General features: G+C 41.3%; 1 protein-coding gene across 4 annotated transcripts in view; it reads right to left on the bottom strand.

The window, feature by feature from the left end:
* The window catches only part of tafa5 (TAFA chemokine like family member 5), a 716,074-nt gene that overhangs the window by 105,526 nt on the left and 586,761 nt on the right, over positions 1–23,787 (bottom strand). For 3 of the 4 annotated variants that reach the window (XM_033039763.1, XM_033039765.1, XM_033039764.1), the window contains exon 3: positions 8,420–8,580. In XM_033039763.1, coding sequence (XP_032895654.1) covers positions 8,420–8,580 — 161 coding nt within the window. The remainder of the gene's footprint in view (positions 1–8,419; positions 8,581–23,787) is intronic. The other variant, XM_033039766.1, reaches the window with a different exon arrangement.

Genomic DNA, 23,787 nt, shown 5'->3' with positions numbered 1-23,787 from the left:
ATAGAACTATCTTCTGCTTTTAGTTTATGGACAACACTGACATTTAATGTGTAGGAAGGAACTGCGAATGCTGGTTTATTCCGAAGAAAGTCACAAAGTGCTGGAGTAACTCTACGGGTCAGGCAGCATCTCTGGAGAAAAGGAACAGGTGGCTTCTCGGGACGGAACCCTTCTTCGGACCCTGAAGTAAGGTTCCGACCCAAAATGTCACCTGTTCCATTTCTCCAGAGATGCTGCCTGACCCATTGAGTTGCTTCAGCACTTTGTGTCAATCACTGGCATTTAATGTCATGTGTGCACTAAAACATACACACCACCTCGGTGTGTCTGCTGTCTTCATGAATGGGAAGTTTCCTTCAGTGAGCCAGATATACATTTAAAACACTCTCCAGTAGTACCATGGTCATCAATATTGACACAAAGATTAATTAATAAAAAATCCATATTTCGCATTTACTTTGTTGGGATTTGAACTCTACTAATGATCCAGACCCATTAATGCCAATCCAGTAGACCGACCATTATGACAGCCTACATCTAGTTCAAGTGATTTGATCTTGCTTGTGAAATAGAAGGCTGCAGACAGCTGAACCCTGTAGATATGTGTTAGATCGCTGACACTGTCAAACTAACTGTGTGTGAAAATCCTGATGTTGTTGTCAGTTGAATGGAACAATGACATTGGTGGCTTCACCATAATTACAACAGCAAAGTCTAAGTCACTGGGAGTTTTAACATCGCAGACATTTCATGGCATATTTCCAGCCACATTCAAAGCATTACCTCACACAAGGGAGATAAAGATTGAGGGAAGTTATCAAAATAAGTAGTGCACTGCCTGTTTATAACCTGTGCCTTCACCTTTTAGGCTTGGTCAAGCAGAATGGGCTGCCAGCAGAAGAAAATAGGACATGCAACTTTGATTAGTTATTACAACACTCACATAGCTTGTTCACTGCCGTGTGCTGGGCCAGCAGGGCGAAGTCCGCGGACACCAATAGAATTAACAAACTCATCAGGAAGGCTGTCTCCATCCTTGGGGAGGAGTTGGTTTAATGGGAGGTGGTCTTGGAGGGGATGTTGCTCCTCAAACTGCGGAGCATTTTGGGCAATACAGCTCACCCCCTCCATGACACACTGGTAAAACCCAGCAACAGACTGGTTCCACCAAGATGCAGGACAGAATGCCACAGGAGATCCTTCTTCCCTGTGGCTATCAAACTGTACATCTCCTCCTACTTCTGTTGTGGGGTAGATGTGGCTATCAAACTGTACACCTCCTCCCACTTCTGTTGTGGGGTAGATTGAGACTGACTCCGCACCACCCCCCCCCCCCCCCCCCCCCCCCCAATATTTTCCACTCATCACTTTAATTTCATGTTTCATGTATTTGTTTTTCATGTTTTTTATGACTGTTGGCAGATCAATTTCCCTCATGGGATAAATAAAGTTCTATCATATCGTATCGTACCATAAAGAATGCAACTGAAGAGATAAAACAGCTTCTTATGAGATACATAGGAAATATGGCCCTTCAAGCCTGCTTCACAATGTCAATGAAGTTACTCTGCGCTGAATTAACATTTCCTCATGATTATTGTAGTCGAGCATGTAGCAAATTTTAACAAGCATCTGGACATGAATTTTAAGTCTTCTTAGTGCAAAGTATTTATTGAGTGGAGTACATTTAAGACAGAGGAAGGTGACAGTTTTGAAGAGAAAATATCCCTCCTAGATGTGTTTTGTCAGAGTTATTAAAGGGAAGATAAGTGTGTGGTTTAAAAGATGACACGTTGTAATAATACCTATGATATCCATCATCTTTCTATGATGGAATATGTTTTTGCAAAAATTATTATATTCTGTCGTGAGTATTTTTATTTTCACAGATTAAGTAAGAGTTTAAAATAAAAGAGATTACATCGACTCTGCTCTCCATGAAAGAAAAGGGAGCGTTTTGATTCTCTACAGTCTAACAAATCAGACCAGTAGGATTCATGTAGTGAAACAAAATGCATTGTATTATGAGAAAATACAGTTCAAATTATGTTTAGAAGGTTTTGGTCCATGGGAGGTTGAAATCTTCTATCAGACAACACATAGGTTTGTGTGAGTTGTCAGTGTGGAATAGAATAAACTCACTGGGCAATCTGATGACTCCTGTCATATTTAAACAATAAACTCGGAGTTATTCTGGCCACTTATTTATATTATTATGATCATGTGGCATTCCCTCAGTGTATGGATCTGCCTTTAAAGAATGCCATGAAGATGGCAGACAATTCTCCCTTTCCATTTAGATGGCGCCATCCACTTTCTGCATGGTGGAACCGATATACTGATATCCTGGTTTTGGAGTTAGATAATAGCATCTACCGTGTCTACATGAATATCATTCATGTGTTCTGAGAAAGACCAGTGGAGGTAGACTTTGATAATGTTTTTGTTGTTTGACTGCTCACTCTCATCGACCTGGATTTGTTTTTTGGATTTTGATTACTTCAAGATGGATTCTGCAGCGGATAGAGGGAAGGACCGGTGCCGGTGATCGGTCTGTTGACATACGCAGGATTGGCGTACTGCGCATGTTGTTCCATTGTTTAAAAAGGGTTCTAAGAGTAAACCTAGCAATTATAGATCTGTTAGATTGACGTCAATGGTGGGCAAATTAATGGAAAGGATACTTGGAGACAATATATATAATCATCTGGATAAACAGGGTCTGATTAGGTACAGTCAACATGGATTTGCGCCTGGAAGGTCATGTTTGACTAATCTTCTTGAATTTTTTAAAGGGGTTACTAGGGAAATTGATGAGGGTAAAGTGGTGGATGATGGTGTGGTAAATTGGATTAGTAAGTATGCAGATGATACTAAGATAGGTGGTGTTGTGTATAATGAAGTAGGTTTTCAAAGTCTACAGAGAGATTCAGACCATTTGGAAGTGGGCCGAAAGTTGGCAGATGGAGTTTAATGCTGATAAGTGTGAGGTGCTACATCTAGGTAGGACAAATCAAAATAGGACGTACATGGTAAATGGTAGCGAATTGAGGAATGCAGTTGAACAGAGGGATCTAGGAATAACTGTGCATAGTTCCCTGAAGGTGGAATCTCATGTAGATAGGGTGGTAAAGAAAGCTTTTGGTGTGCTGGCCAATATAAATCAGAGCATTGAGTATAGAAGTTGGGATGTAATGTTAAAATTGTACAAGGCATTGGTGAGGCCAATTCTGGTATATGGTGTACAAATTTGGTCGCCAAATTATCGGAAAGATGTCAACAAAATAGAGAGAGTACAGAGGAGATTTACTAGAATGGTGCCTGGGTTTCAGCACCTAAGTTACAGAGAAAGGTTGAACAAGATAAGTCTTTTTTCTTTGTAGTGCAGAAGGTTAAGGGGGGACTTGATAGAGGTCTTTAATATTCTGAGAGGGATAGACAGAGATGACGTGGATAAGCATTTTCCATTGAGAGTAGGGAAGTTTCAAACAAGAGGACATGATTTGAGAATTAAGAGACAAAAGTTTAGGGGTAACATGAGGGGGAACTTCTTTACTCAGTGAGTGGTAGCTGTGTGGAATGAGCTTCCAGTGGAAGTGGTGGAGGTAGGTTCGTTTTTATCATTTAAAAATAAATTGGATAGGTATATGGACGGGAAAGGAATGGAGGGTTATGGTCTGAGTGCAGGTAGATGGGACTACGTGAGAGTAAGTGTTCGGCACGGACTAGAAGGGCCGAGATGGCCTGTTTCCGTGCTATAATTGTTATATGGTTATATGGTTATATGATGAAAGAATTGATCGACAGGGCTTGTATTCACTGGAATTTAGAAGTTTGAGAGGGGATCTTACATAAACATATAAAAATCTTAAGGGACTGGACAGGCTAGATGCAGGATGTTCCTGATGTTTGGGGAGTCCAGAAACAGGGGTCACAGTTTAAGCAGAAGGGGTAGGCCATTTAGGACTGAGATGAGGAAAAACTTTTTCACCCAGAGGGTGGTGAATTTGTGCAATTCTCTGCCACAGAAGGCAGTGGAGGCCAATATTTTCAAGAGAGAGTTAGATATAGCTCTTAGGCCCAATGGAATCAAGGGATATGGGGAGAAAGCAGGAATGCAGGGGTATGGATTTTAGATGATCAGCCATGATCATATTGAATAGCAGTACTGGCTCGAAGGGCCGAATGGCCAACACCTGCACCTATTTTCTATGTTTCTATGTTTCCATGGTAGATTAACTCCCGCATCCTCGAAGACTCTCTGAGTCTTCTGATGTTGGCTGTGGGAGATGCTCTGGAGCAGGGAGACTGAGCTGGCATGAGGCGAGGCATTTGTGGGTCAATGGATCGGATTGAGGTGTTGGAGGAGTGGACCGTTGGAGACCCTGCAGCAACCCAGGGCTTGGTTGATTCTGGCAATGCTCCAAGTCGGACACGGCCTACGGCGGCACGGAGCAGTGGAGCAGCAGTGAAGGACATCGACAACGTCGTAAGGCCAGGCAGACCCTTATATTTTTCACAAAGATGGTGGGTACATGGGATAAATATTCAGAGGATGTGGTAGAGGCTGATACAATTATACCATTACAAAGACATTTGGACAGGTACATTGATAGGTAAAGTTTAGAGGGAGATTGGTCAACTGCAAGCAAATGGGATTAGCACAGATATGCATATTGATCAGCATGGACAAGTTGGGCCAAAGGGCCAGCTTTCATGCTCCATAACTATGAACATAGAGAAACCAGAGAATGGTGGCAATCAGGAAATGCCATGATAACCTTTGGACAAGTTCTTAGTATCTTTTCTCCTCATTTTCAGTCAAGGAAATACTTGCAATACCTGTAACCAAAACAAACCTGGCACCACAGGTATATATTAACCCTGAATTGATGTGACCATGGATGAAAACCAATGGTTCAATTGTATTTTATTGTCACATGTACCTAGGTACAGTGAAATTTCTTGTTGCATACAGTTCAATAAAAATCTTACTATACATAGGCACAATCATATTTAACTATAAGGGTATAAGGATAGTAGATTGCACTGTGGCAGCATATAAAAGTCACCACGTTTCCAGCACTATCTTGAATCCTTCAAGCTCAGAGTTGTGCACAATGTAGTCACTCCTTAGCCTTCTTCACTCCAGAAAAAAAAATCCAGCTTCTACAATCTTTCCTTATAACTCAAGGCCTCCAGTCCAGGCAACATTTCTGTGAATCTTTTCTGCATCTTCTTTAACTTAATTGAATTGAATTTATTTGTCATTCAAAATAATTTGAACGAAATGTCATTACAATACATAATACATTGAACATAAACATCCATCACAGTGACTCTACTCCAGGCACCTCCTCACTGTGATGGAAGATAAAAAAAAGTCTTATCTCTTCCTTGCTTCTTCTCCCATGGTCAGGCAGTCATACAGCTGCGTTGAGGCGATCGAGGCTCCCGATATTGAACTTAATCACATTCTTCGCCAAGTCCACAAATTGCTTTCTTCTGTTCAGGCAGTGTGATGAGAAAACATGTTTAGAATGGTGTGGCTCTAATGTTACACTTACAGTGGGCGTCTGATTTTACCTTTCTCGCAGTTGTGCAACGGCATTTGTGTGAGATTTTCATCACTGGCAGATGATAAAGTGGTAGCGTGCAACCACTGCTGTCTAAAGTAGCTGGTATTATTGTTGGATAATTTTTGATAAAAAGATCCATTGAACCTCTTTTTGCCACCCTTTGGCAATTTAATATTGAGACTTGGGATCTCAACACTGAGTAATGAGAGATGCTGCTAATACTGTAGGTGTCTGAAGTTGTTTAAATGGTGGAACCAGCAAGCAACCCTTTCCTTCTTGGACGCTCTGTTTACATGGAGTGTTTTATATCCGGTGTCACTATAGCAGTGGAAAAAATGGCAGACTCACTTGATTATTTACTGCTCTGCAGGAAACATAATGTTTCCATCCTTTCATCAATGATGAGTCAAACTTCAAAATGTTGTTATTTAACGAAAATCTTTGGTCTCAAAGACATCAAAGTTTCAGGACCTAAAATCGAATTTCCATCAAACACAAAATGTCCACTGTGTGTATTTCATGGCAAAACCTCATTTTCTGGGTGGGATTTAGTGGAAAACCTTTACAGTGTTAAAAAGCTGAAACCATACGAGTCAATAATCTTGTCAAATATTACGACTGAGAAAATCATAATCCAATGATTTGTATGTTCCTCTGGCAGTGACCTGCCAGAAATTGTTGGAAATCGAGAGCCACTGTGAGAGAAAGTTATGATTGTGAGGCATGCAGTAACCATGGGTATCTCCGATGGCCACCTATGTATGTCTGTGGAACTTTGTCCATGAGCAACATTTGCCTTTGCATCCCATTGCACCCTCTCTCTCCATTCTGTGCCAAACTTTAACAAAACAAAACTCTTTGGTGTCATAATCTTCCCCCAGACTTTCCCCAACCTCAAGCCCTCCAGTCCAGGCAATATACCTGTACACCTTTTCTGCACGTTCTTTAGCTTAAATGGTGACATTCCTCATCCAGTTTCTCATTTCCTTTCTTTTGTTCAGATCGTGTGATGCGAAAACATGTTTAATACCACAAGTAGGACACCCATTGACTTTTGTGGAATCGGGTACATGTCCCAGAGACTCTTGTGGAATCAGATACACAAAGACATTTTGTGAGGCAATGGAGCTGGAGGTCAAATGACACCAGATTGGTGAATTCTTTCCTCCAGCCTCAACAAAGGGCTACTATTTGCCATTTACAGTACATTCCTTCTGAACTTGTACCAGTTCTTCGCATGGTTAAAAACAGTAGGAATTTCAATTAAATTCTTCGATGTTTGACATCTTTACTATAAAAGTTATCTAAATAACATTATGTTCATTATCAGAAAATGATGAAAAGTAGTGAGATCAATGCCACATTTCATTCTCCCAGACTTGCTGACAGCACCAGCATTTTCCTCCAAAGATCGCATTTTTTGAGCTGCTCCGTTAAAGGTGTTTTCCTCTTAAGCACAATGTAAATCATACCAGGTTTCAAATTTGAGAATCAGTACTTCTCATTTTTACATTGCACCAAATTCCCCAGAGACTGAGGAATGTATTTGCAATTGAAACCATGCACCTTCGCGGTATGACATCACCATTGTACTGCTGCACATACGATGTTCAGATCAGATAGGCCAGACAATAGTTTGCACCTTTTCTTTGGAACAGGGCCGGTAGTGTGAGTATTGAGATGAGTGTAATTTTTATACAGCAGCCAGAAGAATTGAAAGTTGGCAGCTGGTTGGGCTGTAGCAGGGCTGGATGGACTCATATCAGTGTAAACTTCAATCCCCTACTTTTGCCTGCATACTTCTGTCAATTAAAGATTCTACAACAAGGCTCACGGTAACTGTTGGATTAATCCAAGATAGACACAAAATGCTGGAGCAACTCAGCGGGACAGGCAGCATCTCTGGAGAGAACGAATGGGTGACGTTTCCGGTCGAGGTCCTTCTTCAGACCCGAAGTCTCAACCCGAAACGGCACCCATTTCTTCCCTCCAGAGATGCTGTCTATCCCGCTGAGTTGCTCCAGCTTTTTGTGTCTATCTTCGGTTTAAACTGGCAACTGCAGTTCCTTCCTATACATTGGATTAACCCAATTCACTTCAGGTTGGCTTTGTCCGACTCTCAAAAACCAATATGGTTAAAACAAAATTAGAATGACAGTAAGCTTAATTAAAACTGATGTTCATTCCACACATTTCCTGACCATATTAACTGCTTCATGTTCCCACAATGAGTTGATTAAAAGTAAACAGTGATAGATTTTGTCTTCTTACTAAATTCACTGATGTGGGATGAACACGAGATGGAACAATGCCTGACTTATCCAAATAGAAAAATACAGCTAGCTCCTGGTAATCAAAATTTCACTTCCCAACTAAGGCAAATATCTGTGAAGCACAAGTAATTATAACCTTAAATAAACACCACAATAAGAACCCATATCACAATTATCAATCAAATTCTTTGAAATAATAAAATCCAGAACAGTTAATTTATTTTCTTTTGTTTGCAATTATATGGTTATTGCCAATCTTTGTTGCTTGATACACTCGGTCACTTTCAATAATACACTTATTCAATTATAACAGAAAAATAAATCATTCATATTTATACCGTTTAATAAGTGATATTTGAACAAGTTGGCTGTTCACATTCACGTCGTATCTTAGCATATCTTAAAATGTCCTACAATCAGTTTGTATATCCACTGAAGTTACATTTTGAGTTATTGTTAATGCAGCAATTCAAATAATGTACTTGTAAATTGTCATGAGGCTATTTCAGCTTTAAGCATGGGGATGATTACAGTAGCTTTAAATGTTCATTATAGAAAGGCACATACTTGGTTTGTCTGTTGATTGGATCCCTTCCTTACCGTTGTTGTCTTTATTCGGCCACCTGGCTGTGTGCAGGTCCAGCCTGATTTATTCATTAACAAATTGCAGCCTTCTCCTTCCAAACAGGGAAGCATTTCACACCATTGTCTAGTTTTTACGATACGTGCTGGAAATTGAAAGAAAAATATACGTCAGTCCTCTGACATTTTACCATATGAAAGACAGCCTAAATGAAATGATCAAATACCAACATATTTGTTTCTTCAGATTTTTGTTTTAACCATTTTATATCCATGTCTCTGCCCATGTACATTTATTTCAAGAATGAGAGACCATAAGACCATAAGACAGGGGCTACATTGGGCCATTCAGCCAATTGAGTCTACTCCACCATTCCATTATGGCTGATCTATTTTTTCATCTCAACCCCATTCTCCTGCCTTCTCCCTGTAGCTTTGATACCCTTCCTAATCAAGAACCTATCAATATCCGCTTTAAAAAAATCAATCTCTTGGCCTCCACCGCTGTCTGTGGCAATGTATTCCACAAATTCACCACCCTCTGGCTAAACAAATTCCTCCTCATCTCCATTTTAAGGATAAGTATGGGATCTTTATTGAGGCTTCACAAACACAAAGTAAGTCATTCTGAATGAGTCCAACCAAAGCCCTTAATTGCAACTTCAGAAGACCACCTATCGATTTCACCATACCAGTCATCATTATTAAAAGCCAAGAAAGTCTCCAAAATCAGTGCCAAGTTCTTGTAGTTAGTCTCATCAAGAAGTATGACTACTGGATCCCCTGTGGATTATGTACCGTTAACAACAGAAAATAATGGCTTGGCTTTCCCATTGAGAGCGTGGACTGATGTGAAGGGAATGAACATGCAATGAGTTATAAATATCAATGATATTATAGGGCTAGATGCTATTAATGCTGAACAAACTCTCCCTATCATTATACTACAATTCCATGTGCCCCATTTGCAATGCAAAGCAAGTATCACAAAGCAATCCTGAATACTTTGTACGCCTCATTATCAACTTCTCCTACCTAACAATGATTTATTCTACATTTTCCTTGAGCTTCATCCCCTTTGAGTTCTTGTTTTCACACCTTACCCTTCCATATCTCGAGGTCTCCCTCTCCCCTGACTCTCAGTCTGAAGAAGGGTCTCCACCCAAAACGTCTCCCATTCCTTCTATCCAGAGATGCTGCCTGTCCCGCTGAGTTACTCCAGCATTTTGCGTCTATCTTCCCTGAAACTAATTGGCTTATTCCAATAGGGGGGAGGGAAATAAAGCTTATGGCACAGTCTTTAAATGGTTTAACCCCGTTAAAGCGAAGTGTTATTTATGATGGTGGAATCTAAGGAATTCTCCGCTGCAGAGGGCACAGTCACGAGTTCATAGAATGTACAAGAGTTCAGCACAAGAACAGGCTCTTCAACCTACAAGGTCTGTGTTGAAGATGATGACAATCAATATCCCTCCATCCCCTGCATATCCATGTGCCGATCCAAAACTCTCTTAAATGCCACTGTCATATCTGCCGCAACCACCACCCCCTGGAGGTGCGCATTAGGCACTCACCACCCACTAGAAAAAAACCTGCCCCGCACATCTCCCATAAACCTTGCCCCCTCTCTCCTTAAAGCTGTGCCCTCTAGTATTTGTTTTTTCCACCCTGGGAAAAAGGCTCTGACTGCCTTCCCCATCTATGCCTCTCATAATTTTATATATGAGAAAACAATCCAAGTCTGTGCAACCTCTTCCTGTAACTCATACCCCCTAATCCAGGCATCATTCTGAGAAACCTCTCCCCTTTCCAATTCCTCCGCATACTTACTGTAATGGGGTGACCAGAACTGTATGCAATTCTCCAAATGTGCCCTAACCAAAGTCCAATATAGCTGCCTCATGCCTTACCAACCCTTATACTCAATGCCTCAACCAATGAAAGCAAGCATATATTTACCATTCTAACTGTCGTATCGCCACTTTCAGGGAGTTATGGACCCCAAGATCCCTCTGTGCTGTTAAGGGTCATGCTACTAAATGTATATTTTCCCCTTACATTTGATCTCCCAATGTGCAACAGCTCACACTTGCTCAGAATTAATTTCTGATTAAACTACATTTGTCATTTCTCTGCCCATTTCTGTAGCTGATCTATATCCTTTTGGCAGTTTCTTCGCAATCTGTGACCCCGGCAATTTTGGTGTCATTTTCTAACTCACTAACCAACCTGTCTATGTTTATGTCCAAGGCATTTATATATATCAAGAGCAGCAGAAGTCCCATCACAGAACCCTGCAGAATTCCTCTAGCTGGGACATTGTCCTTCCACCACAACAGTTTATCGGGAAACCAGTTCTGAATCCATACGACCAAGTCACTGTTTATTCCGTGCATTTAAATAATCTGGATTAGCCTATCATGAGGATGTTATAAAAACCCTTTCTAAAATTCATGCAGACAACATCCACCACCCTACCCTCATCATTCATCTTCACCACCACCTCAAAACAGGTGATCATTAGTAAGAAATGACCCTCCTTCTAGAAAGCTATACCGCCTGTTCCTAATTAACCCTTTCTTTTCCAAATGAAAGTAAATCCAATCTCAAATAAGCCTCTCCAATAGCATCCCTACCATTGAAGTGAGACTCACCGGCCTATAATTCCTTGGATTCTCTCCACTTCCCTTCTGAAATAAAAGACAACATCAGCTACTTTTCAGTCCTCTGGGACCTTGAGGTAAGTATATAGAATATACTTAGGACCCCGTGGATGTCCCGTAGCGGCTCGTAATGCAAATGGCCGGTACTCGGGAAACTCGGTAACTAATGGCAGGTACTCGGGAAACTCTTGAACATTTTTCACAGTGTTGAAAAAACTCCCCGAGTACCTGCCGTTAGCATTACGAGCCGCTACAGGACATCCACGAGGACCTACGTACCTGCTACGTACATACCACGAGTTTGATTTTTTTTTTAACCCAGGAGAGCTCTTGGGTGAACTTGCATCGTGGGACATGGGCTTAACTGGCACTGATGTACACGATAAGGATACTATTGTGGCCCATTAATGGAATGAAGCTTTTTCTATAAATCCAGCCTGGACTGAATTCTGGGACTATGAATATTACATAGAAGCTGTCCCTCCATCGTGCCTTATACAGTAATTGTGAGCATCCTTACAGTCTGTGGGAGAGCGTTGGTTGTTGTTCTCCAATTACAATCAACTTCAATGTCCAAATCTGACCCTAAACAACCTTAGCACACGATTGAACACTAACATCAGGAACAGTCTTTCATAATCATCGTCTCTGTATTGATCTGATACTTGAGACACAATTTTGTCTTTCCAACCCTTCTCTCAACGTCTTTTTTCTCTCCTCACTCCAGAGGGCGGCACGATGGCACAGTGGTAGAGTTGCTGCCTTACAGCGCCTGCTGTGCCAGGGACCCATGTTCGACCCCGACTACGGGTGCCGTCTGTACGGGGTTTGTACGTGCTCCCCGTGACCTCGTGATTTTCTCCAATATCTTCGGTCTCCTCCCACACTCCAAAGACGTACAGCTATGTAGGGTAATTAGCTTGGTACAAGTGTAAATTGCCCCTAGTGTGTGTAGATAGCATTAATGTATGGGGATTGCTGGTTGCTGCAGACTGGGTGCGCCTGTTTCCGTGTTGTATTTCTAAACTAAAAACTAAAAACTAAACCCTCTACCTTCTCCTCCTCTCTACCCTCCACTACTATACACAAAAATTCACAAAATGCTGGAGTGACTCAATGGGTCAGGCAGCATCTCTGGAGAACAAGAATAGGTGACTGTTCAGGTCGAGACCCTTCTTCAGATGTCTATTGAAGGGTCTCGACCCGAAACATCACCTATCCATGTTTTCCAGAGATGCTGCCTGACCTGCGATGTTACTCCATAACTTTGCGTCCTTTTGTGGCATTCAATATACCTTGACTTTGGAAAACAGGACATATAAAATCAAATCTAATAATATAGTAACAAACTGACATAACATCCTGACGTAAGATTGGACTCAATTGTGTCCTTATAGAGAGTCCAACACTGCATACATCAGATGAGGCAACACATAACAGATCGCAAATGCACCTATTAATGTGTTACCATCTTCATGCCTGTAACATTGTCACCTCCCCAGCATATTACACTTAACATCTGCACAGCTACAGCAAAGCCTGCTGACCTGGCATTCTCCAGAGATGGTGGCACAATCTTTAGAAATAATTACTAGATTCCCAATTACGTGCACTCCTATAAAGATACATTTCTGTTGGGTCCACAAGAAAAAATATGCAAACATCTGTTGGTGGGTTAAAAGAATATTGTGGAGATGCTCAACATGAAACGCCCCATAACCTGTGCTATTGTAATCCTTATCCAATGAAGAAAATGGCCATAAATTCAACAACGTGATCTAGCAGAGGACCCAGGCCCTGAGCCTCAGGCACCTCCGAAGGAAGTGGTCCCACTGTTGAGAAGTTAAGGGGGAAAAGTCAAAGACACAGCTGAATAATTTTACTCGGTAATTTCACAATGCCCTAAGTTGTATTTGTTTACGTTAGAAACTCCACATCCAGAATTGAATGAGAAAACAAACCAGCCAGCTAAGCTCTTTGCGAAGATAAAACTTTTTCTAGCAATTGTATTGGCACCACTTCATATCGCTTGGTTTGTTCCTTTATATGCTCAGCAGATCGTAATTAGTAGCTTTAATAACCAGTTTTCCCTTTTTAATTGTTGTTGCCAGAATATTTCTCTTCTAGTTTGTACAGGATTCTTAACATGAATCTGTAGATATCAGGAGCCAGTCTAACGGATAACTAATTTTGCATTATAGACAATAGACAATTGGTGCAGGAGTAGGCCATTCGGCCCTTCGAGCCAGCACTGCCATTCAATGTGATCATGGATGATCATCCCCAATCAGTACCCCTTTCCTGCCTTCTCCCCATATCCCCTGACTCCACTATCCTTAAGAGCCCTATCTAGCTCTTTATTGAAAGTATCCAGAGAACCGGCCTCCACCGCCCTCTGAGACAGAGAATTCCACAGACTCACAACTCTATGTCAAAAAGTGTTTCTTAATCTCCATTCTAAATGGCTTACCCCTTATTCTTAAACAGTGGCCCCTGGTTCTGGACTCCCCCTACATCGGAGACATGTTTCCTGCCTCTAGCGTGTCCAAACCCTTAATAATCTTGTATGTTTCAATAAGATCTCCTCATCCTTCTAAACTCCAGAGTGTACAAGCCCAGCTGCTCCATGCTCTCAGCATATGACAGTCCCGCCATTCCGGGAATTAACCTTGTAAACCTACGCTGCACTCCCTCAATAGCAATAATGTCCTTACACAATACTCCAGGTGTGGTCTCACTAGGGCCCTATACAACTGCAGAAGGACCTCTTTGCTCCTATACTCAACTCCGCTTGTTATGAAGGCCTGCTGTACCTGCATGCTTACTTTCATTGACTGATGAACAAGGATCCCCAGATCCTGTTGTACTTCCCCTTTTCCCAACTTGACACCATTTAAATAATAATCTGCCTTCCTGTTCTGGCTACGAAAGTGGATAACCTGTCCAAGTCACCCTGCATTCTCATTCTAATGTTACTTTGAATCCCTTCATCTAAATCATTGATGTATATTGTAAATAGCTGCGGTTCCAGCACCGAGCCTTGCGGTACTCCACTAGTCTCTGCCTGCCATTCTGAAAGATTATTTGATATAAAACGGAACACAACTGGTTACTGCACAATTATGTTTCAGGAAATGGAAAGTTGTCCAACGAGATGAATGTATACTGCTTCAGAGATGCCAAAACAAGCTATCAGTACTTTACACACCTTTCATTGCATTTTATACCTGATTAATGATTGCTATCAATAAATACAGCAGAGGTATTGAAAACCACCTTCAAAATAAGAATAGATCAGTACAGAGCGAATGAGCAAGGCAAAACAGTGTTGCGTTGAACTGAAATTCACGCAAGACAAAAATACTATTTCATCCACATTTCTTTTCCTATGAACTTGGGATTTTGTGCAGCATCATCACCACTTTCCTCAGAGGGATTGACATGTTGTGAAAATATTAGATAAGTAATTTCCTTTGTTGCCAACTCGAGACAAAGAAATGAAGAACCACCACAGAATTTCACCATAACATGTTTTATCATATATTTAACATAACATTATCAGCAAAAGACAATTGCACTGGCAAAGCCCTCATCCAGGAATTTTGAGTCAAATGTTCTTAAAATTAACATACCATGTAATCTTATTGCTAGTAATGAAATCTGAAAATATTCTAATTTTGCTTTGATATTTCTTCTATTCAATAGGTAAAAATACAATTTTACAAGACAATACCAACACAAAGATACAAAATCCGTCCCAATATTTACCAATGCAGGTGCTACTATGGTCAACTGCAATCTCAACAGTCAGTAGGTTTGTGAAAGACTTTAAAGGCCATAATTATTGCTATTCTAACTGCGCTGGGATCTCTGTTCCACACAACCCATCCGCCTCCATGCATAAAACATCAAAGAACTGGATGCTACCACATTGGAGTCTTAAATCAATAAATCCCAGTAAACAACAAGTTTTCAGAAATACAATCTACAGATCTTAATTCTAACCAGTCCCAGTAAAGGAGCAATTGAATCTATTTTGACTGCAATGATAATGCTGAATGCTGTTAAAACATAAAAAAATATATTATGGATTCTTGGGCTAGATTACAATTTATATTTAAGTCTCAAAGCAGGCTTTTCTCCAGTAGATTGGTACAGAAAGACAAGCCCAGACTTGCCCCAGATTGCTGTATATTAAGACAATGACTTAAGTGCTCAAATTACTCTGTATTGAAGTAGCCCAGGCTTGCCTCCAGTTAACGTATATTGAGACAATGACCGATGATTTTGAAATGCGTCAACCAATTGATGAGAGAGGAAGCCCAGATTAATCCCAGTGAGGGGTATTGAGACAATGTCCGATACTTTTGAGGTGTGCAGTGACAGGATGCCTTTGATATGCAACTGCCTTGTACCACAGGACAGGGTGCCTTTGATGTGACTGACGATTGACAAGAGACAACTCAGACGCATCCTGTAGTAACGTGTTTTCTCTGTACCTCTGACCATGACTAATGTCTTTGGAATGTGCTTAGGAGACAAAAGAACAGTATAAAATACCATGTAATTCTGTGTTCAGAGAAGTGGAGTAAGGAGAGCCAAGTGTCCATGTTGCTTAATTGGCTGGTGTAATCCTTGCCACTTCCATCGGCCGATAATTAGTAAAGTTTTGAATTGGTCTACCAAACCATATTGTGAGTTGTCTGTTTATTAAGAAGTGAACTTGTTTGTTTAATTATGTTAACCTTTTTCAGCAAAAGTAGGATTGCAAATGCTACCTAGCCGTAAATTAGACCGGAGGTTATAATTTTTAACATCTGCTTCAGAACAAAAGCATAGCAAGTGAAAGAGAGGTTAAAGCATTTGAGGTATCAAGTCATAGAGTCTTAGAGTGATACAGTGTGGAAACGGGCCTTTCAGCCCAACTTGCCCACACTGGCCAACATGTCCCAGCTACTCTAGTCCCACCTGCCTGCGCTTGGTCCATATCCCTCCAAATCTGTCCTATCCATGTACCTGTCCAACTGTTTCTTAAATGTTGGGATAGTCCCATTCACTTGTTCCATTCACCCACAACCCTTTGTGTGAAAAGGTTACCCCTCAGACTCCTATTAAATCTTTTCCCCTTCACCTTGAACCAATGTCCTCTGGTCCTCGATTCCCCTACTCTGGGCAAGAGATTCTGTGCATCTTGCCGATCAGGGTTAAATACGTTATTCAGATTCCTATGGATTTTCCAGCAATTAGACTTGCCACTGTTTGCCCCGTATACCTGGCGGATAAGGGCTGTTTCACTGAATATCTTTTTTCTCAAGAAATTAGCATTGCAAAGATTTTAAAGTGCACATTTTTCTTATCAAAATGCTTCCATCAAAAGTATGCAATGTAAACACTACTATTATGCTTGTATACTGTATAGCCATTTATATAGATAATTGAAAAACTAGCAAACTTTGAATTGCTATCAACAGTAATGCGTTGATTACTGGAATTATATAGATTCCATCCGTAGTTTTCATCTTCAAGCTTTTGACAGCATATCCTGTGCAACCAAGGCTCCGAGCAACCAGACTATTGGTGATCAGGATAAACTCAATCAGCTCATTATTTTTATTATACTTCATTAACACAGAAACAGGCCCTTTAGCCCACTAAATCTATGCTGACTATTGATAACCCATTTGCATTAAGCCTACATTTAATCCCACATTTTATTCTCCCCACTTTCTCATCAACTCCCCTGGATATTACCAATTATATGTACGTGTGCACAGGTTACAGTGGCCAGTTAACCCACCAAACTGAACATTGTTAGGACATGGGAGAAAACTGGAGCATCCAGAAGAAGCCCACATGAACAGTACCCGAGGTCAGGATTGAACCCGCGTCTCTGGTGCTGTGAGGCAGCAGCTCCATTAGTTATGTCACTGCATGAGTGAATAAGATGAACTCAACTGCATAGAATGAAATCTGGAAGATGCCAAGTGCACATAATCTGTTCTGAATGCTATTGCCCTGGCCTCCACGCATAGGAAACCTGTGCACTATGACCCCAGGTGTGCACTAAGTGCAATGTACAACTGCTGCTTTCCCGGCAATTCTTAACTGCAAATGTAGTTTGTGAGTGGAAAATGCAGTTGGTGTAGAAAAAGTGCATGGTCCTTTGTCCAACCAAGGCCTTGGTATGCATCTACACGAGTTAAGCCCCATTCAAAATTACCCTAAAATATCACAAAGCAGTTCTCAATGGGCACTGCCATGTGAAGCTAAATCCTGGCATGGCTGCAGACAGTTTGCGATTCTCACATAAATTTGGTGTGAAGTATCTTTTTGCTTATGCAAACATGATCAAAACTCTAACTAACTTAATTAGTGCATTACACCTCCATGTATTTTAAAATATCATATACCCACAGCTGTTACAGAGGTTGAAGAACTTCCAGTCCATTTTACCTGCAGGTAGGAAACCTAATTATATTGTTGCACAGTTTAGTTCAGTTTAGATGCCATCTCCCTGGCCCTACGCTCATTCATGAAAAAAATTGGATAAGAATGACACCTATGTCAGACTCGTACTCATTGACTATAGCTTTGCTTTCAGTAGCATTATCCCAACCAAGCTCTAATTATCCCAACCATGCAGGTAAACGCTCTACACATCAGCGGCCCGCCGTGTCCTGTGCCTTGCTGGGAAGTGTGTAGGAAGGAATTGCAGATGCTGGTTTACACCGAAGATAGACATAAAATGCTGGAGTAATTCAGTGTGACAGGCAGCATCTTTGGATAGAAGGAATCCGTTCAGCCTGCCTAGGCCTAAGCGATCTCCCAGTTGCTAAACACACCCCCTCCCATTACCATACTGACCATTCTGTCCTGGGCCTCCTTCACTGTCAGAATGAGGCCCAACACAAATTGGAGGAACAGCACCTCATATTTCACTTGGGCAGCTCACACCCCAGCGGTATGAATATTGATTTTTCTAACCAAGTAATCCTTGCTTTCCCTCTCACTCGTCCCTCCCCCACACGAGTTATCTGACTAGTTTCAATGTCCTCCTGATTAATTTTACTGATTGTATGCCTTGCTGTCACCTTCCCTTCAGCTATCAATGAACCATTCTACATTTCCTTGATCACAGTCTGCTTTGATATGTCGTTTTCACACCTTCCCTTCGACACATCTTTACATTCCCTATCCCCTGACTCTCAGCCTGAAGACATTTCTTGACCCGAAAAACATCACACATTCCTTCTCTTCAGAGATGCTGCCTGTCCCGCTAAGTTACTCCAGCATTTTGTGTCTTCCTTCCTGGTAAGACTGTAGTGTTCACAGGTTTGCAAATGATGTCCTGACGTGGTTGACCTCCCCAGTGCAACTCACCCCAGGCGTATTTGTCTAAGTGGACCGGAAAAGGTCAATATCACGTTTCACACTGAGGTAGAGAATAAGCAGATTTCAATTGCATTATGCTGTAAAAATAAAGTGAAATTGCATTTATAGGCAATATTCTTTCTTCTGTGAAAAGGACCAAAAGTAGCATTGAGGTTGAAGTTTAGTCCTAATCATGTTGAATGGTGGGGCTAGCTGGAGGGGGCACATTGAGGGAGCAATCTGCTCTAATATTCCTAACCTAATTATGGATAAATGATGGTTAATCGGCAATGTTTTCCGCAGATTCAGTAAGGACAGATGGAGTCTGTGTGATTTGTACAAGGCATGGTATGTTATGACATGTCTGAATTAATTATTGTACATTTTAGTGCATATGGTGATTGTGAAAATTCTTTCCTTAATACATTTTCTGTCAGTTGATAGTTATGCGATATTTAACATCCACCTGAATGAACAGATGGAACTTTGGTTTAATGTCCCATACAGAAGATGACATCATTCAAAATTCAGTGCTATCTCAGTAATGTGCTGATGTGAGAGCCTAGATAATCAGCAAAAACCCGTGTGCCTCGTGCAGAAAAATGTGTCACAAACAGATCAGCCCAGACATTACTTTCCTGCTGTTTACTTGTGTTAAAATGGTGTTATGTGGCATGCTAACACTGTTTTAAAAAGACCAATATGAGTATAATTTTCCATTTTGCAAGATTTAGAAAGCAACAGTGTTTGTCTCTTGGAGAAACACTGTGCATTTCATCTAATGCAAAGTTTCACAACAAGTGGGCGGCACAGTGGAGCAGCGGTAGAGTTGCTGCCTAACAGCACTTGCAGTGCCAGAGACCAGGGTTCAATCCCGACTACGGGTGCTGCCTGTACGGAGTTTTACGTTCTCCCCGTGACTGCGTGGGTTTTCTCCAAGATCTACTGTTTCCTCCTACACTCTAAAGACGTACAGGTTTGTAGGGTAATTGGCTTAGTGTATGTGTAAATTGTCCCTAGTGTGTGAAGGATAGCGTTAATGTGCGGGGATCACTGGTCAACGCGGACTCGTTGGGCTAAAGGTCCTGTTTCCGCAATTTTATCAATAAAACTAAAACTAAAACTAAAGTGGCACTTAGTCTCACTGCAAAGACATTTGGGTCTACTCCTCATTGCGGTATCAGTACAATGTAAGATGCACTCTTGAGGCCACTGGAAAGTGCTGCTTCTTCTGCAGTGACTGCCCTAATGATGAAAGAGTGGAGATACGGTACTCCCATAGTCACAGAGCAGAACCTAGATTGGTTGGCGAGGAACAGTGCCTACAGGAAGCATATTCTTTATCAAGGAAGACCCAGGGACATTATGGCCAAGTGTTTCAGGTAGGAGGTTGCCCTTGAACTCTTTTTAATGAGTAAACGTTTGTGAGTGCAATTTGAAGCTAATTGCAAAGGTAGCAAGCTGTGCCCTCGTGCACCTTTGCTGCTCCCCTAGGTGGCAGGAAAAATAGATGATATTTCTCCTTCAGCATAAGTGACCTCCCTAATGCAGCGGTGAGTGGGAAATAAACATGATATGAGAATTTTCTTGTCACAACACTGAAATGTTGCTGCTGTGCAGCTGAAGACAGGCTCTTTAACTATTGCCCCGTTAACTATTGCAGTTTAAGGGAATGCAGCATTAATTAAAAATAATAACTTTCTGGAGCAAACCCGAGGTTAGGAAACTGTGAATGACAGCAGCCTTGACCGTGATGGACAAGGCAGTCAAGAATTAAAAGTGTTTTTTGCCTAACGCATCGGATATGTACCGGGACAATGAAATTCTCACTTGATGCAGATTTACCGACAAATTGGATGCAGCAACAACAATAAATACACAATAAATCATCAATTACTCCAAGAAAACCAGGCCACAAAAGTGCAAAAACCAAAGTATGTCGACCAATCATAGCAGTGCCACATCCGCAATGGTTGGGTGTTGAGGTCGGGGTAGGGTTAGGGTAACACAGAGTGGTTCAAGAACCTGACGCTTGATGGGAAGAGTCTGTCCTCAAACCTTTTCCTCAGATTCCTGATGGTCTCAAGGAGAAGAGAGCATGGCTAGGGTGATGTGGGTCTTTGATGATATTAGATATTTGATGAAGCTCATCCTGTAGAACCTTTGATAATGAGGAGCAATGTGTGGGGGCCTGCGTTTGAAGTCGTTGGACTGCCTGAGTGAAGCATTGCCTGCATGGACATAACTCGCCTGAGATGTGGTGTAACTGCCACGTTGGCAAGATCTTGTCTGCCGAGACATCTAAGCCACTAGACACATGACTACTTGTGATGGACGCAACACTGATATTCTGCTTCCACATCATGTGGCAAGAGAAGTAGATGACTTGGAGATGCAATATTGTTCCTGAATTCCATCCGAGTACAGAACTGCAGTTGAAAGTGCAATGAGGTTTTGGCCCCAAGTACGGTCAATGTGTACAGTATGTTGCCCGTCTGGCAATGAATGCTGATTAACTAATGCGGAACAGAAGGGAATGCAGCAAGCCAATTATTCCATGGGTACACAAGGACTCTTCAGAATAGTCTAGATGAAAAAAACTCACTCAAGTTGAGAACTGAGCATTGCACTATTGTTGAGATAATGTGGGGGAATGTTACACAGGAATTATATTTCCAGTGTTAACGGTAGTGCTGATAGAAAAATCAAGACTTATATGTCCCATTGGGTGCTGAGGAGTCTATAAATAGTATAATTTATTATCCATTATCCATTCCATTCCACATCAAGCCGGTCTTCAGCTGCACAGCAGCAACTTTTCAATGTTGTGAGAAGAACATTTTAGGCATTCTCTTCGACTTTGGACACATAACTAATGGAAATTTGCCTTTAACATACTGCTTCAACAATTAACATCAGCTTCATTCTTCCTACACGCTCCAGTTCCAGAGCCACCTGCTGCCCCTAACTGATTACAAGGCTATTAATTTCAAGTAATGTGCTAAACATGAACATGATAACAATTTTAGATCATTTGTTATACCAGTAAAATTATAACTCATACTTCCTCAATGAACTTTTCTTATCACACCCCTTCAAAAACATTTGGATTTTCAATTTGCATTCCTTTATGTACAAAAATACATGAAACACAACTGTGGTTTTTTTTCAAACTAAAATACAATTAATCCAAATGGAATAAAAATACTTCTTGTTGAGTAGTGTTCCACCTTCATGATTTTTTTCGAAGGATTAATAATATTTTCTTGAATTCTTATCTGCAAAATTTTGCTCAAAGTTTTTTGAAACTATGCTATTCCACATTTAGCTTCATGCCTCGCCCTTTGGCTCGATAGATACAAGGAGTCAGGGAGACAGGTGGCACAAAATGGCACTTGGCATAGCTGACCTTCCCTGAGACATGATCAGTGTTAATTAAGACGAAATCCTGTGTCTACAGTATTACCTGGTTTCTTGTGGTAAAATCAAGATTGGGAAGATTCAATGTGGAGGAAAGAACTGCAGATGCTGGTTTGAACCGGATAGACATAAAAAACTGGAGTAACTCAACGGGTCAGGAAGCATCACTGGTGGACACAAAAAGCTGGAGTAACTCAGCAGACTTAAAGAGTTGGAAGAACAAAAAGTCTTTCCTTTTCTCCAGAGATGCGGCCTGACCTACTGGGTTACTCCAGTTTTATGTGTCTATATTGGGAAGACTACTCCACAAACATAGTGGAGTCAAGGCGATTTGACCAATTTATAAAACAATTTTATCAATTTATAAAACAAAAATCTGTTCAGAAAATTGGATGTTAACTCGCAAAGCCAGCAATTATATGATGCCATTCAAGATTGAAGATTGAAGATTCAAGAGAGTTTATTGTCATGTGTCCCAGATAGGACAATGAAATTCTTGCTTTGCTTCAACGCAACAGAAAAAAGTAGGCATAAATAAATACAGAACAGAACTGATCAGTGTGACCATATACCAATGAATATATATATACACACACATAAATAAAGAAATAAAGTGCAATGGGCTATCAATGATCAGAGTTTTGTTTGAGTTGAGTTTAATAGCCTGATGGCTGTGGAGAAGTAGCTATTCCTGAACCTGGATGTTGCAGATTTCAGGCTCCTTTACCTTCTACCTGAAGGCAGCGGGGAGATGAGTGAGTGACCAGGATGGTGTGGGTCCTTAATGATGCTGCCAGCCTTTTTGAGGCAGCGACTGCGATACATTCCCTCGATGGTAGGGAGGTCAGAGCCGATGATGGACTGGGCAGTGCTTACAACATTTTGCAGTCTTTTCTGCTCCTGGGCGCTCAAGTTGCCGAACCAAGCCACGATGCAACCGGTCAGCATGCTCTCTACTGTGCACCTGTAGAAGTTCGAGAGAGTCCTCCTTGACATACCAAATCTCCGTAATCTTCTCAGGAGGTAGAGGCGCTGATGTGCTTTCTTTATAATTGCATCCGTGCTCTCGGACCAGGAGAGATCTTCAGAGATATGCACGCCCAGGAATTTGAAGCTCTTGAAGCTCAAGGAACCGTTCTTTATGTGTCAAAGCCTGCCTTCTTGGCAAGACAGTCTCTGTTGTGTTCTCATTTGTGTTCTCTGCTGTGATTCCAGTACTTTTAAATGATTGGCTGGACCAATTCAGAAGGCAATTAAATAATGAATGCATCAATTTGGAATGAAGATATAAACACGAGAGAAAGGGTAAGGAAACTGGACTTCCTTTATTCCTGGCATCAATATGCCAGCTAGGTTTTATCACTTTATGTTCGCATTCACTTTACATTTTACCTTTTTTATAGGTTATTACCTTTAATGTATTTAAATCTCCAAACTGTCAACAAATTATTTTTTCTTCGTATTAGTGATCCAGCATCATAATCATAATAATGAACAAGAGACTTACTGTTGTACTGTTGTAGGGTCACAGTTAAAGGCCTGTCCCACTTAGGCGAATTTTAGGCGACTGCCGGCGACTGTCGTAGTCGTAGCAGGTCGCCAAAAAAACAGCGACATTAGGCGATTGTTTAAGCGACTGCTTACCGAAGTCAACCGGCGACAACCTAAGTCACCTGGCGACAACCTACAACATCCTGGCGACAACATGTTGAAAATCCAGCGGCGACCAGAAAGACGCTACGACTCTTTGGGCGACGGAGAAGACTTCTAACGACCATACAGGCGATACACCAGCGACCATGTGGTGACAGCTTAGTCGCCTAAATGGGACAGGCCCATTAGTTGCATAGCTAGAAATAGAAATTCCTGAATATCAACAACAATCAAGAGCTACTTGGG

This window comes from Amblyraja radiata, chromosome 21, assembly GCF_010909765.2.
Source record: "Amblyraja radiata isolate CabotCenter1 chromosome 21, sAmbRad1.1.pri, whole genome shotgun sequence".
In the NCBI taxonomy this organism is placed as follows: domain Eukaryota; kingdom Metazoa; phylum Chordata; class Chondrichthyes; order Rajiformes; family Rajidae; genus Amblyraja; species Amblyraja radiata.
This window is presented reverse-complemented; position numbering and strand designations above follow the sequence as displayed.